Genomic DNA, 17,167 nt, shown 5'->3' with positions numbered 1-17,167 from the left:
CAGTAATCCTTGAACTCAGAATAATGGTCAGATATTTTATTTTATGGTTAATGATAACCTGTTTCTAATTATCACCTTTACCAGCATTTTGCAAAGTGATATCCCGGTCTTGAGTTTGTGGCTAACTAGCTGGTGACACCGTGAAATGAGCGGAGTTGAACTAAACAGTTAGCTAGAATGCTTCTTGAAACAGTGAGAAACTCCGGGGGAGTGTAGGTTTAACAAGGACCTCTCCCTGTGATTCTGATACCCAGATAGTTTTGAGAGCCGTAGATCGCTGCTTTCTTGTGGGAAATGGGTCCATTTACCCATCAGATGAAAAGTATCAGCCAGTGTAAACTGACTGTATATGGGAGATTTCCTTTTGCATCTGCCTGGGGTTGCCGGCCATAGACAGGTTCTTACTGGAGAGGCTGTCTGCAGGCCCTGGAGGTCCAAATGTTTTCTTTGCAGTTCTCAAAAAGCCACCTTTAATCCTTTTGCACTCACACAAACTGTCAGTGGCATAGTCATCTGCATACAGTGTTTGCCTTGGTTGTGTCCCCCCAAGAAAGGCCCCAGTCCCTGCCCACAGCTGAATTCAGAGGGCACTCTGAAAATATGCCCTCTTGCCTAGCAAATGCAAGAGAAGTTTCATAGATTATATGTTTTTTTAATCACAGACTGGAAGTGACCTTGAGATACAGTTGGCCCTGCTGCCAGACGTTTCAGTGATGTTGAAGTAAACAGAAGGAAATTGACTGAAGTAGCAATAATCTGTTTTCTGCTTTATGCTTTCCAGGTGTTGTGACATTTGACAATCAACGTTTTGTTTGGTTATATGAGAAATAAACACTTAGCAATTGCAAAATACATTTTATTTCTAAATATTTGATGGTAATAAAGCCAAGTGCCTCAGTTATAAGAGGGTCAACGTCGGAAGCAAGGGTGAAAAACTGAATTACATGGGCTCGGACATGGGAGCTGCTCATGACACTTGCCTGGGACATAAAAGTTTTGTGATGTCAAGTGATCAAAACTAACAGAGACTCAAAGATTCCCTAGAGAGCTCTGACCCCTACCAGAACCACCTGTGCCATCAGGGTCCAGTCAGGGGATAGAAACCTCGCCAGTCATTTGAACAGAAAGAATTTTTAGAAACAGTGTTGTTGATGTCTAACTGATATACAAGAAACTGCACATTTCAAATTTGCTATTTGGTAAGTTTTTGTAAATGTATATACCAGTAAAACCACCATCGCTGCTATGGTCTGAAGGTTTGTGTCCCTCCATATTCATATGTTGAAATCCTAACCTCCAAGGTGATGGTATTAGGAGATAGGGTTGTGGGGAGGTGACTTGGTCATGTTGGTGGAGCCTTCGTGAATGGGGTTAGTGCCCTTATAAAAAGCACCCCGTGGAGCTCCCTAGCTCCCTCCCTACGTGAAGACACAATGAGAAGTATGAGACTTGGACGAGGGCCCTCACCTGGCCATGCCGACATCAAGATCTCAGCCTTTCAGCCTCCAGAACTGTGAGAAATACATTTCTGTTGTTGATAAGCTACCCAGTCGGTGGTATTTCGTTATAGCAGTCCAGACGGACAAAGACAACCACTATCAAGACAGTGAACTCTGTCATCCCCCAAAGTTACTCCCTCCCTGCCCCCAAACTCTATCTCAGGCAACCGCTGATCACGATGGACTAGTGTGCGTTTTCTAGAGTTCTGTAGAAGTGGAATCCTACAGTAGGTACTTTTTTCCATCTGGCTTCTTTCACACATGTTAATAATTTTGAAATCCATCCATGTTGTTGCATGTATCAGTGGTTCATTCCACTTTATTTGCTGAGTAGCATTCCATTCTATGAACATACCAGAATTTATCCATTCACCTGCTGATGGACATTTGCACTGGTTTCGATTTAAGCTACTACATGGGAAGTTGCTATGAACATTCATGTGCAAGTCTTTGCATGGACACGTGCTTTCATTCCCCTTAGGCAAGCGCTTATGAGAGGAATGACTGGGTTATGCAGTAGTGTGATTTAACTTTTTAAGAAACTGCCAAACCTTCTTCCATTTTTTTTCTATCTGCAGTGTGTGAGAATCCCAGCTCTTCCACAACCTCACCAACACTCAGAATAGTGAGTCACTTTAGCCTTTTAAATAAATATGTAGTAGAATCTCATGGTTGTTTTTATTTTGTTTTTTTCCTAATGACTAATGAGGCTGAACATCTTTTCATGTGCTTATTACCCATCCACGTGTCTTCTTGGTGAACTGTCTATTCAAAGCTTTTGCCCATTAAAAAAAAAAATTGGATTGTTTTCTTATTCTTGAATTTTGAGAGTTCCTTATATCATCCGAATTAAAATCCCTTACAATATATTCTGTTTTGCCCTTTTCATTTTTTTAACTGTTTTTTTTTTTCTTTCTGGGTTTCATTTTGCATTGTTTCTGTGGCGCTGCCTTCAAGTTCACTAGCTGCTTCTCTACAGTGTCTAATCCCATCCCGTGTCAATGCCATCCAGTGTGTTTCAACTCAGGCGCTGTGGTTTTCGTTGCTAGAAGTTTCACTTGTGTCTTTAACAGTTATATCTTCCATGTCTCTACTTAACCTTTCAAACACATGAAATACAGTTATAGTAACAGTTTGCGTGTTCTTCTCTGCCAATTCTAACACCTTTGTCAACTGTGAATCCATTTCAGCCGCTTTCTCCTCATTATGGGCTGTGTTTTCCTGCCTCTTTGCATGCTGGGTAATCTTTGGATGGCAGAGATTATGCATCTTACCTCACTGGCTGCTGGGTATTTTTGTATTCCTATAAATCTTGAGTTTCGGTCTGGGATGCAGCCAAGTCCCTCGGAAGTAGTTTGATCCTTTCGGGTCTTGCTTCTATGGTTTGTTAGGCAGGTTCAGGGAGATGCTCAGTCCAGGACCAACTGTTCTCTGCTCCTGAGGCGAGACTTCCTTGAGTACTTTACCCAGCGCCTCGTCAATGACTAGACTTTCCAGTCTGGCTGGTGGGAGCAGGCACTATTCCCGGCCCTATGTGGCTGCCAGATACTATTCCTTGGAGTTCTTTGGGAGTTTCTTTTCCCAGTCTTGGATAACATTCTCATGTGCATCTGCGGATTGGAATTCTGCCAATATCTGAGGGGGACCCTCTGCAGAATTCCAGAGTTCTCCCTGGGTACAGTTCTCTTTTTCCTGGTGCTCTCTCCTGCAAACTCTAGACACTTGGGTCGCCCCCAACTTCAGCTGTCTTTTCAATGTTAGGAGTCAGCAAGGTTCCACCAGGGTTTTGCTCTTCCTGTACCACATCCTGGAAACTCTATGAAGGCGGAAATCTGGAGCAACCCCATGTCCATCATGTTTCTTCCCATCTCTCTAGGATCAGCGTCTTTCATCTTGACCTACCCCCCTCCAAGGGTCCTGACTGACTTCCACACTTTGAATGGAGGGGTCTGGTTTCTTTGGTGTTGGTCTCAAATGGAAAAATGTACAGAGCCCCTCCCTACTACACAACAGGTAAGACCTCATGACGCAGGATTTTACACAGAGTAAGGGCCCACACGCAGCATCCCAGCAAGTTTGGAAAGCCAGGATTTTAAAATCACAGAATACTAAAATTTGATTTCCTGTAACTGATTACATATAGTCTTGCAAATAGGGAGCAGTAATGGTAGGAAGGACCTTGGAGATGTAGTTAGACCCACCCCCATGCTCAGGAGAGAGAGGCCACCCTGGCCCACAGCAGCACGGTGGAGTGCGGAGGAGCTGGCCCTGAAATCCAGCCTTCCCGGCTCCCAGTCCTGTGCTCTGCCTCCTACACTGGCCGTGCAGGAGGAGGGGCAGAGTGTGTCAGCCGAGCCTGCCCGCCCCACGCAGGCTCAGCTCCAAGGCTGCACAGCACATCAGTAAGGCCTTGTTTCCATCCGAGGATTTGCAGTTGGGGATGGTTGGCTGCTACTTCATTTATTTAAAAAATTTTTTGTCTTAAATATTTTATTTATTTTGTTTGGTTTGCGGGAGGTTAATTAGGTTTGTTTTGTTTTTTTATGTATTATTTGTTTGCTTGTTTATGTATTTATTTGTTTGTTTATGTATTTATTTATTTAAATTTATTTATTTAAATAGAGGTACTGGGAATTGAACCCAGGCCCTCATGCGTGCTAACCACGCGCTCTACCACTGAGCTCTACCCCCACCCCTGTTGCTACTTTACGGCAGGAGAGGAAGGGGTAGAAATAAGTAAGCGTAGCTGACTAACCCCTCCAGTGGGCCGCCGGGCTCTTCTTTCCCTCTCCCCTACCCCACACTCATCTTCAGTTCATGTGTTGACTCTCAACAGGCCATGTAGCTTTAGGCAAATTATAACCTCACTCTGGACCTCAATTTCTCCTTCAAAAAGTGAGAAGGTTGGGAAAAGATGACTGGTATTGCCAGTTCTACCACTGGTGAGACCAGGAGTTGACAGTTTTCTTCATCCCAACCCCCCACCCCCACACACGTGCACACACACACGCATGTGCACATGTAGAACTCTGAAATAATTTGTTGACTAAGTCACTTGACCAACTGGAACCAGCAGAAAAGCCTCTCCAAAATTTCAGTTTTCCAACAGCTCATTCAGTCATTCTGCCCTGATGCAGCCCCCATACCTGAGCTACAGACATGGAGATACTGCTTTCCCTGCGGGAGCTCGCAGCCACATCCCACCAGGACAGCGGGCTTGTAATCAGTGAGGGGTTGATCTGCTCAGTTACACTGGCCTCTTAAACTTGGTGTATGTCAGGACCCCTTTGGGGATACACAGTATCCAGTGGGTATATATGCCTTTTTTTTTCCTAGAAGGAAACAAAGTGTTCATACAGTCAAGGAAATGGTCTAGAGGGAGGCCGATACTTTTCATTTTATGCTTCTCTGAACTGTTTTTATTTTTTAACAATATAGGTTTGTTTGGTTTTTTTTTGGTGGGGGGAGGTAATTAGGTTTATTTATTTACTTTAATGACAGTGCTGAGGAGTGAACCCAGGACCTCGTGCATGCTAGGCACGCACTGTCACCGAGCTGTACCCTGCCCCTTTAACAATATGTATTATCCTCTCTCCCTTTCAATAGCAGTTATGCGAGCAGTGCAATTATGGGCTGGTTTTTTTTCTTTATACTGTTGGTATTATAAGAAACTCATTAGTATCAAAATCGGCAAACGTGCAACAAAGCGTAACAAATAGAAGCCACTCCTGCCTTTAGAAGGCCAGACAGTAACGTCCTTGTTTACACTAACCCACGTATTCAGGTCACACTGTTTTGCCCTCTGTCCCACATACAGTCTGTCTACGGGTATGTCCATCTGGATTCATCTGCAAAAGCAAACTTTTTTTTTTCCTTCTCTTACTCTGCTCCTCATTTCAGCGTCCCCGAGCTGTGTAAATGGCTCCACGCCCAAGTCTCCAAGTCAGAGATACAACAATTATCCTAAGCCCCTCCTGTCCCACACTCGTGCGTCTGATTTGGCATAAATCCAACTACATTTTCATTCCTCTTCATCCTCACAACTGCAGTTTCTCCAGCTCTTCTATCTCCAACCTCACCCTGTTCCCAGCCACCCACATTCCATATCAATCTCCCTCTGAATCTCTAAAATATGGATCGGGTCATGTCTCTTTCCCTGTTTTAACCTCACTAACTGCTCCCAATGGCCACCTATAAAACCTAATCATTTTCTCACTCCACTTCTTAACCTTATTTTATGTTCCAAGCACCCTAGAGTATTTTTACCTCCTAGAACCCAGAACATACACTCATGCCTTCCTAACTTTCTATAGGACATTTCCTATAAAACTTTTCCCTTTTATCTACCATTAGACTCCTCCCTAAAATCCAGCTCAGGCGTCATTTTCTCCCCTGGAGCCGTCCCCAAGTCCTCTGGCTAGGACTGTTTTCTTCTTGCACACTCTCAGTGATCTCTGCGTCATTCCTTCTCAGAACTGACTATAACCACTTTATAACTACCTGTGTACCAGTCTATCTCCTCCTGCAGACTGAGACCTCTCTAAGACCAGGAACGGGGCTGTATTTCCCCTCGGGATCTCCAGAACCGAGAACAGATTCTGGCACAGAATCAGCTCTAGATAAGTATTTCTTGAATGCTGGTTTAATTATTAAAGGCAGACCATTAATTCCTCTGCGAGGCTGCATTTCCAGCTAAATGATTCTTCACCCTGTCATCACCTCTGCCCACACCATTACTGTCCATGGGTGGAAGCATACACTCACCAAACAACTGAGTCAAACAGACATTTCTGCATCCAGGGTCTTCGTGTCCCAGAGACACGAGGAAGGATGCACAGTGGCGGTGACTGATGTAGCTCTGCTTACGTGAGAGAAGAATTAACATTCACTGGGGAACCTACTATGTTCCAGGTAGTGTGAATGAACCTCTCCCTATGTTGTCTCATTTTATTCTGAAACTCTGAGAGGAAAAGTTTATATTCCCCATCTTATAGAGGAAAAAACAGAAGTTTCATATTAAGTGATTTGCTAAGGTTCTCATAGTCAAGAGCACCTGCCTCCTATGTCTCTACGGCCAACTGATCTCCAATAGGAGTACCACGATCACTCACTGAGAAAAGAACAGTCAACAAAAAATGGTGCTGGGACAGTTGGATATCTACATGAAGCTGGATCTTGACCTCATATATGTATATATACACAAGAAAAATAACAGAAGTGGATCAACTTCCTAAATACAACAGCTAAAGCTATAGGACACTTAGAAGAAGACATAGGTGTGATTTTTGTGACTTTGTATTTACAAATGGTATCTTAGATTTGACACCAAAAACACAAGCAGCAAAAGAAAAATAGATAAATTTGGTCTCATCAAAATGAAAAATTTTGTGCATCGAAGGACGTTATGAAGATAGTGGAAAGACAACTTACAGAACGAGAGTGAATATTTGTATATCACACATCTGACAAGGTTCTAGTATTCAGAATATATAAAGAACACTTACAAGTCAACAAAAAGGACAAACAACCCAATCAAAAACTGGACAAAGTATCTGAACATATGTATCTTCAAAGATACACAAATGACCAACAAGTACATGAAAAGACAATCAACATTACAAGTCATTCAAGAAATGCAAATTAAAAGCACAAGGAACGTGGGAGGTAGAGCTCAGTGGCAGACTGCGTGCTTAGCATGCATGAGGTCCTCGGTTCAATCCCCAGCATCTCCATTAACAATATAAACAAACGAACAAAAACACAAAAAAACAAAACTAGAAAAGCACAAGGAGATAGCCCTTCACACCCACCAGGATGGCTATAACTGAGTAACAACAACAAGCATAAAATAAAAAAGGTTGATGAGGCTGTAAAACAATAGACACCACCACACATCACTAGTGGGAATGTAACGTGGTTCGGTCACTGTTGAAAACAGTTTGATGATTCCACAGAAAGTTAAATATAGAAATGCTACCTGACCCAAAATTTCCGCTCCTAGACATATACCTGAAGGACACTGTTGTGGAAACAATCCAAGTGTGTTTGGAGACCTCAGCCCAGCTGAGCACACTACAGCTAACCGACTCAGAAACAATGGGGCCTGAATTTACCTGTGACCTCGTGTGACGGCCCCTTTCCCATCTTGCAGACCAAGCGTCAGCAGCTCCTAATGTGACTGGGAGGAAGGAAAAGAGAAGTGCCAGCCACACAGTATTCCTAGGGAGTCTCAGGCAATTGTACCTCCACCGCATCTCACTGAGCCCGACATTTGCCCAGCACATTTTTCTCCCACTGTTCTAAAACCTTAAGCACTGAACAAAAACTGGATCTGATTATTTCCTGACCACATGACCAGGCCTTTAAAAATGGATGAAATGACAGCAAATAGCTTACTATCAAAAAAACCAGCAACCGAATCAAAAAACAGGCATAAGACCTAGACATCTCTCCAAAACAGACATCTAGATGGCCAACAGGCACAGGAAGAGATGCTCAGTATCGCCGCCAATTATTAGAGAAACGCAAATCAAAATGACAATGAGGTATCACCTCACACCAGTCAGAATGGCCATCATTAAAATGTCCACAAATGATAAATGCTGGAGAGAGTGTGGAGGAAAAGGGAACCCTCCTACACTACTGGTGGGAATGCACTTTGGTGCAGCCACTGTGAAAAACAGTATGGAGATTCCTCAAAAAACTAAAAATAGACTTACCTATGATCCAGCACCCCCACTCCTGGGCATGTACCCAGAGAAAACTCTAATTCAAAAAGACACAGGCACCCCAGTGTTCACAGCAGCACTATTTACAACAGCCAAGACATGGAAGCACCCCATTTGTTTGTACTTACACTGTCTTCAAGGTCCTGTTTTCGCTGCCCCCAGCCCTCCTCGAGAGATTTTAAGCCCCCTAAGACCAGATTCTATTTTTTTTTATATGTGTCAACAGAGACAAGTACGGAGTATATCACACATCAGATACGCAAGGAATGGTGACTGATTGAGACGAGCCCACCTGGAACACTTCCCCAGCTAATGGCCACCACCCTACAGGCTAATTTGGTTCCTTCTCACCTTCTAGACTTGAAGCGGCAATCAGCAAACAGCAGCAGGAAAGCTAAGTCCAGCCCGTGAGCTAAGAAGTTTTAGATGTTTTTAACAATCCTTTAAAAAATGTAAAAACTCAAGACTGTGTGACCTGCAAGGTCTAAAACATTTACTAGCTGGCCCTTCAGAGCACACTGGACAGAGCCTGAAGACAAGGATGTGGGAAAGATGTTAACCACCCACAGGGCTTCTGGAAGCCTCGCTGGTCCCCGACGCACCTCAAGGCAACATATTTCTTTATCCTATTAATTCAGAAACTCCACTCCAAGTGCTTGATTTTGTGGATAAACCCATGGAGCAGGCCACACACCACACTCACTGTGGGTGTGGGATAATGAGAAAATAAGTAATATGAGTAGTAATATGAGTAATATGATAAAAACTGCACAATGTTAGATAAACAAATTCCCATTTGTAGCGAAATTTCATTGAATTTAAGAGAGATGCAGAAAGTGTTCTTTGCAATTTGTTTTTTAATATCTACAGTTTTTTACAAGGTTCTGTACATGAAGAAAAATGTACAGAAACAACCCCATCAACTGTCTGCATCAGTAATCCTCGCTGGTGGGCTCACCATTTACAAGGAAGACATCATTTGACACAACCTGTCACAGAGACTGTCCTGCCGGCACAGACCTCGGACGGGAAGGAAGGATTGTGGCCAGGTCTGTTTGTCAAGATCCCCAGTCACTTGGAGGCCTTTACTGACCCACCAGCAACAACCCGGGAAATCAACAAACTGGCTTCAGTGAGAGTGACCAACAGCAGCCACTGCCCAGGGCCACATCCACACCCCACGAGGACTTTGACCCTGAAAGATGCAGGTACAGCCAATGCCAGAGAGAAAGCCCTGTCCATTGGCTAGTCACTGTGAAAAGCGTGCATAAGGCAATTGAGTCAGGGGTGAAGGGTTCATCTTGCTAATGTCAAAAGCGACACTAACAGGACTCTTAGCCTCATCCACCAGCTGATGGGCCTCTTCGTCCAGGTCTCCAGGAGCAGGCTCCCCCTCCTTCACCAGACAAAGGGTTGTAACCTGGGACGAGAGGAAGGAGAACAGTGCTGAGAACGTTCCATGTCACACGTAAAGCCCTGAGCCCAACATGCAAAGTACTGCAGAGATACAGATTCTGTCCTCACGAGCATCTTCGTAAGACTCAGCTCCCACATGAAAAAAATGCTTCACATTGCAATCACCCTTAGGATTGATTTTCTGGTGGGAATAAAAGAAGCCATTTGGCTTCCTGGTTTTAACTCTCAAAACACACAAAAAAACTCCCCCAAACACACAAAAAAATTTGCTCCCCCTCCAAAAACCTCTCTGGATGGCTGGATTTAAATGTCTAAAAGATCTAACTGCAGTGCTTAATAAAATGTATGCATTAAAATAAAAACTGTTCAAGCTAAAGAAATCAGATTTAAAAAATCAAAACCGAGTGGAACTGGGCACTTCTGCCAGTCAGGACTGGGCAACCCAGGGCCCAGGCCCTGCCGGTCCACCTGCTCATTCCTCCCCAAGTTAATGGCCGACTGGGGACCAGCTTGAGTGTTCAGGCTCTAGAGTCAGATGACCCCAAATGAGGTGGCTCAGCTCCCTGCTTGCTGTGGGATCTGTGGTCACTAACTCCCTGTGCCTCGGGTTCCTTACTTGTGAAGCCAGGCCAGTCGGGGCCCTGGACTGCTAGGGGCGCCCCAGGGGGCAAATGCACAGCACACCCTGTGGGCCATTTTCTACAATTTCCTCTCCTCGATACCACCACTCAGCTCTGAGAAATGGTCTCCCAGCAAGAAGACTGAAAGAAGCATTTTCTTTTCAGACACAGGCCTCTCCTAGAGCAAGCCAGCTCTGGGATCCTGACGCAAGGGGCTCAGAGCCCAGCCTTGAAGGGCAGCCCGGCCCATGTCCACTCTCCCCAGGGTTCACTCTGAGGCCATCCAGGCTCCCACCTCTGCCTCCACGGTCCCTCCCCATGGGAAACCCTCTCCTCCAATGGAGGGCAGGGGGTCTTTGGCCTACAACTGGCTCCTGGCACCTCTGTCCTCACAGGGCGGGGCGGGATTGAGTGAGGTACTGAGGTACAAGTGCAACCATATTTACTGAGGGCCTTGCGGGACCTCCTTTATTGAGGGCTGGTCGAACACTGATTTCTGCGGTGAGCGGACACTGAGGCCGAGGAGGTCCCGGGCCTTCTGGAAACGGGATTGGTGCCCACATCCTTGCCCGGGGCCCCCTAGGCAACAACTGGTCTCAGCAGGCTGGCAACTCCCTAAAACTAACTCCTTTCTGATTCCGGAGGTGGACCCCTTTTCCTTCTTTTCAGTGACCCACTTACTCTCACGAGAATGTCCCCTTATTCTCTCACAAGGGGGTCAGCAGAGCTGTTCAGATTTGCCCCTTTTCTCACGAGACGAAGCCCACGGCCCCGGAGAACAGTCCCATGTCTCGCAAGGCGAATCTGTTTTTTTTTTTCCACTGGTGTGAAGAACTCCATCTATCGCCAGATTCCCTCCTACTTCATTCTCAAGACTAACTCCTCTTTCCTTTATTCTCTGTTATCCTAAACTTAGGAATTAGTCTCAATTGATGGACAATGAAACAAAGACACAGAACCTTGGTTTTCAAAGTAAGAGCATCCTGTGATTGTTCAGGATGCTTTGATGTTTGGTACTTACCCCCTCCCCGCAAGGGCTTTCGGTCCGATTTCCGTTTCGGGATGACGGATGAAGCAGAAGGCCCAGGGCTGTCTTCTTCCTGTTGGAACACACACAGGCTTAAGGATCTAGTTGAAAACACTCTACTCCATGAATCTTCACCCACTTGAAGACAGTCCACTAGGCCGAAGGCTACATCACCTGAGGCTTTCTTGCATTTCCTTTGTAACTTTTTCCCTCTTGCATGCTGTCCCACATTTCAATCTTCTGTCTCCTTTTTTCCTCTTCAAGCTGTGAAGAATCGTACATGGTCCAGAATGAATTCAGAAGCTACCATCTTTCCCAAAGAACATGTAACTTTGATCACTTTTAAACAACCTTCCACCTGCACTTTCTTCAGTTAAAACTGTTGTCAGCTAGTGTTTTAACTCGCAAACAGGGCCATCTGTTTTTTGCACACTATTAACGCAAAAAGCGTGGTCGAAAAAATAACACAGACTCAGTTCTGAAACAGGCCCACAGAAGACATTTTGATAACGTGGAAGAACTCTGACCTGGCAAGAGTCAGCATGGGTGGCAGGCCTGCTCTGCTGCTACCTGGCTGTGTCACACTAGGAAAGTCACTCAATCCCTCTACTGCGAAGACTGGGAAGACCCAATGAGAGCAGATCTGAGAGTGCTTTGAAAGTCAAGTACTTAGGGAACATAAGGGAAAACTAATCTCTCAGCAGAAAATTAGGTCCAACAACAAGAACTTGAGAAAGCTTGTACTCCGCCCCGTCACACACACACACACATACCACACACACACACACACACACACACACACACACACACACACACGCTTTACCCACTAGACTCAAACTACTTCTTGAGACCATGTGTTCACACTCAAACCGGTTCACACCTGTCTCAGCTTTTCCTTGTGCTTTTCCACTTGCGCATTTAACTCCTCCTGCATTTTCAGCCGAGCAGCGGCCAAAGCCTCCTGTCGTTTAACGACGACATCAGGTTCTAAAACAGCAGAGAAAACTGGGGCTAAAGCAGCTTGTGTAACATACAACAGGAACTTGTGAGAGTCCATATTGTTAGAAGTACACAGAACTCAGACAATGCAAAAACATATGCTGAGGGACAGCCTTCTGTACGTATTTTACTGCTCAGGGGGCAGGGGCGACCCCACGGCCGCAGTCTCAGCCCGTGTTAAATACTGACAGCATCAGAAACCTCCACTCGAAATACATTTCCGGCTCCTGGAGCAATCCCGCCTCAGAGAGTCTGGCAAAGGCTCCGTGACTGAAATATAAGGGGTCTGAGGGCCACAGTGAGATTCCATTCCATAACCCAGATACTGGATACCTCCTAACACCCAGTCTCTAGGTTGACCAGAATTCCAGAAGACAACCAAGGAGAGAGAACGTTTTCAGATCATTAGTCATCACTGAATTAGCCCAGATCTATACAAGAGGTAAAGATCTTTAGATATTTTATCCTTGTTTCTACAGAAAAAAAAAAGAAAAATCCTTCCAGCTAGCATTAATAGCAATGAATGTGCTTTTATCTGGTTTATAAAACAAAGTAAATTATATAAAAAGAGAATCTGGCATCTACTCAGACCACCATGTTATGGAGCACTGAGGGGACCTACCCAGGGGTGTCACTAATTTTTCAAACTAGAACTTCTATGTTCACATCTGCATCACCCAAAGGATAGGTGATCATCATTACTTACAGACTCAGTAGTGGGAAGTGGTCTCCTAACTGAATCTACATAAAATAGGGGCGAAACTGTCATGGTCAAAATAGCACAAGATACTTGTGTGTGTAACATCTGTAACTGTCAGGTCACTTTTAGAATAAAATCAATCAAGTGTAGGTTTGGGTTTTGTTTAATCTCATTTTTCCAACAAAACTACAATAGCACAATTCACAGACATAGAGAACTTATGGTTACGAGGGGTAAAAGGGGTGGGAAAGGATAAACTGGGAGTTAGAAATTTGCAGATACTAACTGCTATACATAAAATAGATAAATGACAAGTTTCTACTGTATAGCACAGGGAACTATAGTCAACATCTGTAGTAACCGCTAATCAAAAAGAATGTGAAAAAGAATGTATGTGTATGACTGAAACCTTGTACTGTACACCAGAAATTGACACACTGTAAACTGACTATACTTCAATTAAAAAAATTTTTTGAAAAAATTGTACAACAGCACAATCTAACACTTTTCACTGCACACTTACTTCTTGCAGTGCCTCATAAAAACAATTACTCTTCTGAAGTGCCCACCCTACAACCTCAAAAATCTTCTCTTCAGTTGTCGGCAAGTCTCCCTGCAGCCATGGCTGTACAAGGGGACGGGAGCCGTTTCCTAACAGCATCCTCATCCACTTCACCAAATCCTGCAATTTACGCAAGACTTATACTTGTACTTTGTAGCCAGTTGTTGGATGTACAGCCAACAATCAAAAAGACTCAGGGGATGGCAGGACCCCAGGGGTTCATTGGAGAAGAGGGAGGTCCGTGTGAGTGAAGGAATTTTCTAAGTCTTTCTACCAATGACTTTGTGTTAATGGCGTTTGCTTTCCTCCCCAACCTCAGTAACTGTGGTGACTCAGATGAATGACTGGTGTGTATTTGTTTAATTTACTGCTATTCTCAAAACACTTAACATTTCTTTTGGATATGTCCTCAGAAACTGCAGCTTCTAACTAATTAAAAGGATACTGTTTTGGAGGGAATGAGGTTTTTTTGGGGGGGCGGGGGGTAGATTGGTTTTTAAAGGAGGTACTGAGGATTGTATCCAAGACCTTATGTGTGCTAGGCATGTGCTCTACCACTGAGGTATACACCCCACCCCCAACCCAGGGAATGAGTTTTTTGAAATAGCCAAGTATAATATGGAATCCAGTCTGATGAGTAAATTGTGAAACTCAAACTTCACTGGACGTGAAGCACAGAGGCTGAGTTTCCTGTCACTCACACTGGTTCTAGAGATAATTCAGAGTTAGTACGCAGACCCACAAGTATGGAGAAGCGGTGAAGTTTTCATTTGCATTTACCCCATAAATGAAAAACTACGCAACAAGAGATGCAGTGAGCGCTCTACAAGTCAGCAAGCAGATTTTTCATCTTCTCAAATACTCAGGAATGAAGAAAGGGAGGAAGGAAGGAAGGAAGGGAGGGAGGGAGGGAGAGAGGGAGGAAGGAAGGAAAAAGAAAAGAAAAGAAAAAAGAAAAGAAACCTACTGCCCCTTCACCAAAATCAATTTCAGGAGCATAAAATAGTTTTTCTCCCACGTAGATGAGAATGGTACTCCTTACTCTTAACTTTTAAATTCTACAAGGAGGCTAAGACCCCGCCCTCGTCTGTTATCCGGCACTAACCCACGGCGGCCGCGGCGCGGTCCAGCTGCCTCTGCCTCAGGGCCCGGAGCCGGGCGGAGAGCTTCTGAAACACGACGTAGAGAAGGATGCAGCTGAAGACGATGTACCAGCCATAGGTGGCCAGCAGGGAGCCCACTGAAAAGAAGAACAGAGTTTTCAGGAAACTAAAAACGATACTCCCTCCGGACTTCTATAAAATTCAACGAAAGCAAAAGCAGCGCAGCTCCCGCCCTGAAAACCTCAGCGGTCGAGCAAAGACCTCCCAGGCGGGCGACGAGGACGGTGAGAAGCGCCGCCGTCCGGGGTCCCTGAGAAGGAGCTTCTCGACCACCTGTCCAGAGGACGTGGGGCCGCCAACTGGGTTCTGAGGGAACACGGATCGTGGATGTGACTCGGAGGGCAGAGGCCCTTCAGATCCGGGAGACATACAGAAAGGCGTGGCCGTGGAGGCTGACACCGCGTCGGCGACCCAGGTCACCGCAACCCGGAAGGGCTTGCTTCGCACAAACTAAAGGACTCGCGCAAAGAAGGGCCGCAGGCGCCGCGCGAACCTGAGTGCGGCTCCCAGAGGCCCACCGCCCGGCCCGGTGCGCAGCGGACAACCCACTCAACACGGCGGCGCGAACCCGCTGCCCTGTGGCCGCGGCGACCCACCCGTGACGTGGAGGAAGCGCAGCCCCTCGGTCTCCAGGGCCGGCCGCGCGGACAGCTCGTCCCCGTCCGCCTCCATGGTCACCGCCACTCGACCCGGCCTGGCCCGGCCCGGCCCGGCCGCGTCAGCGTGAGCGTTCGCCTTCCGCTCCGCCCTACGTACACGTGGCGCGCCGGGGCTGGCGTACGGCGTTCCGGCCAATCGCGTCTCGACCCGGACCAGAAGGTCGGCCTATCGCAACGAGGGCGTGGCCGAGGGGCGGGGACAGTGGAGGGCGGGGCGCGCAGGGGTTGACGAGCAGGGCGGGGATGAGCCCCACCAACCGCCGCGCACCTGCTCTCCTGGTGTCCTCACCGAGGATGCTTGGCTGACCTCCTCGCCGACTCCTTACCGAATGTTTACTTTTGCAGTGATTGGACACAGAGGTCTCCGGGGGTTGGGGCCGCCTGGAAACAGGATTTGCGCACACACCGTTGTTCAGGTCGATTGGGCAACAGCTCGGCAGTTTGGCGACTCCCAGACTTCGGTGGTTGTGGCCAAGGCCTGACCACCAAGGTGCCAGGAAAGCCCCCCTCCCACCCCCGTCCCCGCGGTTCTTGCATCCAGAATCAAAACCTCTTGGGAAAGAATTACCGTCACAGTGGCTCCAACACACATTGAATCTTCCTAAGTGTCACAAGTCGTTATCACAGTTAATAGGAGTCCTGGCTGTGCTCTCTGCCTGCAATGCCCTCCTCCACCCGCTTCCACCCCTCACCTGTCACCGCCGCTCTGAGCCTTACCTTAACCACCTTATCGCACCTTGAGGCATTTTGGAGGAGAATTTGAAGTGAACGTACCCAGCTGTGTCTCAACAGAAGGGCTAAGAATTAGGAATGCAACCTAAGGAAGTAAGGAGCAGGGTGTGATGTCGGAGCGCACCGCCGCGCAGCTGCAGGACCACGGGGTGCCCACCGTAAGTTTGCCCAGAAGTTCCTCGGGCGGGGGGGGGGGGGGGGGACAGCTCGGAAGACCGCACCACAACCTCTCTGGCGACACGTGTCAGAAAGCAATAAAAGAGATCTGCACTGAAGGACTTGAGCTCATGGGCCATGGCAACAACAACAACAAAAAGCCTGAAAGCTCTTCTTCATCTTGAAAATGGGTTCCTCAAATCGGGAAATTGAGGACTCTGGATTTTATCAATTTAACATTGTGAAGATGGCCATTGATCTGCTGAGTTTAGGAGGGATTTTATTTCCTCCCTCTTGATGTTTTCCCCCTCGCGTGTGAAAGATACTGAGCTCTATCTTTTGAGGTGGTTTGTCACGTGCTCTGGCAACTTGCATCCTAAGAGAGGAATGATGGTTGGGATGTGGACAATAATTAATTGAAAGTTTGCAGTAGCAACGTGCTAAAACGGAAACTTTTCTTGTGGTTACAGTTGCAATACTCGGTCTGGGAACAGCTTTAAATATACCTTGTATGTAAAATCCGATGAACTAGTCATGATGACCAGGGTTACCTGACCTCTTTGGTTATATACTCCGGGCATTGGGCAGACTGTCCTGGGGTCACTGTTCATGGAAGCAGTTGGTTAGGACCTCTCAGGGAGTTAATGCTCTGATTAGGGACTGGCACAATTGCTTGGGAGCAGTTTATTTTTATACGGTAACTTAGTGGTTATGATTGCTGGTGGCTTGGATTAGCTAAGACAGTTTTTAACAGACAGTTCCCTGCCTTAACAAGAGGTGTCAGATTAAGATGTGAAAGCCTCAAGAATGTTTCAATGTGATATTCAATGTGACCATCATTTCAGAGTTCACAGTGTCGTTCAGGAATTAAGATACCTGGAGTAGCCATGGAGGAAGATCTCACAC

The 17,167-nt window shown here is 46.2% G+C and overlaps 1 protein-coding gene across 1 annotated transcript; it reads right to left on the bottom strand.

Moving 5' to 3' along the window:
• Positions 1 to 9,064: 9,064 nt before the first annotated feature.
• On the bottom strand, positions 9,065 to 15,469 carry SELENOS (selenoprotein S). The gene is made up of 6 exons (XM_031440466.2): positions 15,311 to 15,469; positions 14,657 to 14,791; positions 12,171 to 12,277; positions 11,465 to 11,554; positions 11,285 to 11,363; positions 9,065 to 9,647 (listed from the first exon to the last, which is right to left on the bottom strand). The coding sequence occupies exons 1-6, from the start codon at positions 15,384 to 15,386 to the stop codon at positions 9,568 to 9,570; spliced, it is 567 nt and encodes a 188-aa protein (XP_031296326.1). The 5' UTR covers positions 15,387 to 15,469; the 3' UTR covers positions 9,065 to 9,567.
• Positions 15,470 to 17,167: the final 1,698 nt, after the last annotated feature.

Source organism: Camelus dromedarius, chromosome 29, assembly GCF_036321535.1.
Source record: "Camelus dromedarius isolate mCamDro1 chromosome 29, mCamDro1.pat, whole genome shotgun sequence".
Classification (NCBI taxonomy): Eukaryota; Metazoa; Chordata; class Mammalia; order Artiodactyla; family Camelidae; genus Camelus; species Camelus dromedarius.
Note: the sequence above shows the minus strand (reverse complement) of the source record. Positions and strands in the feature narration are given on the sequence as shown.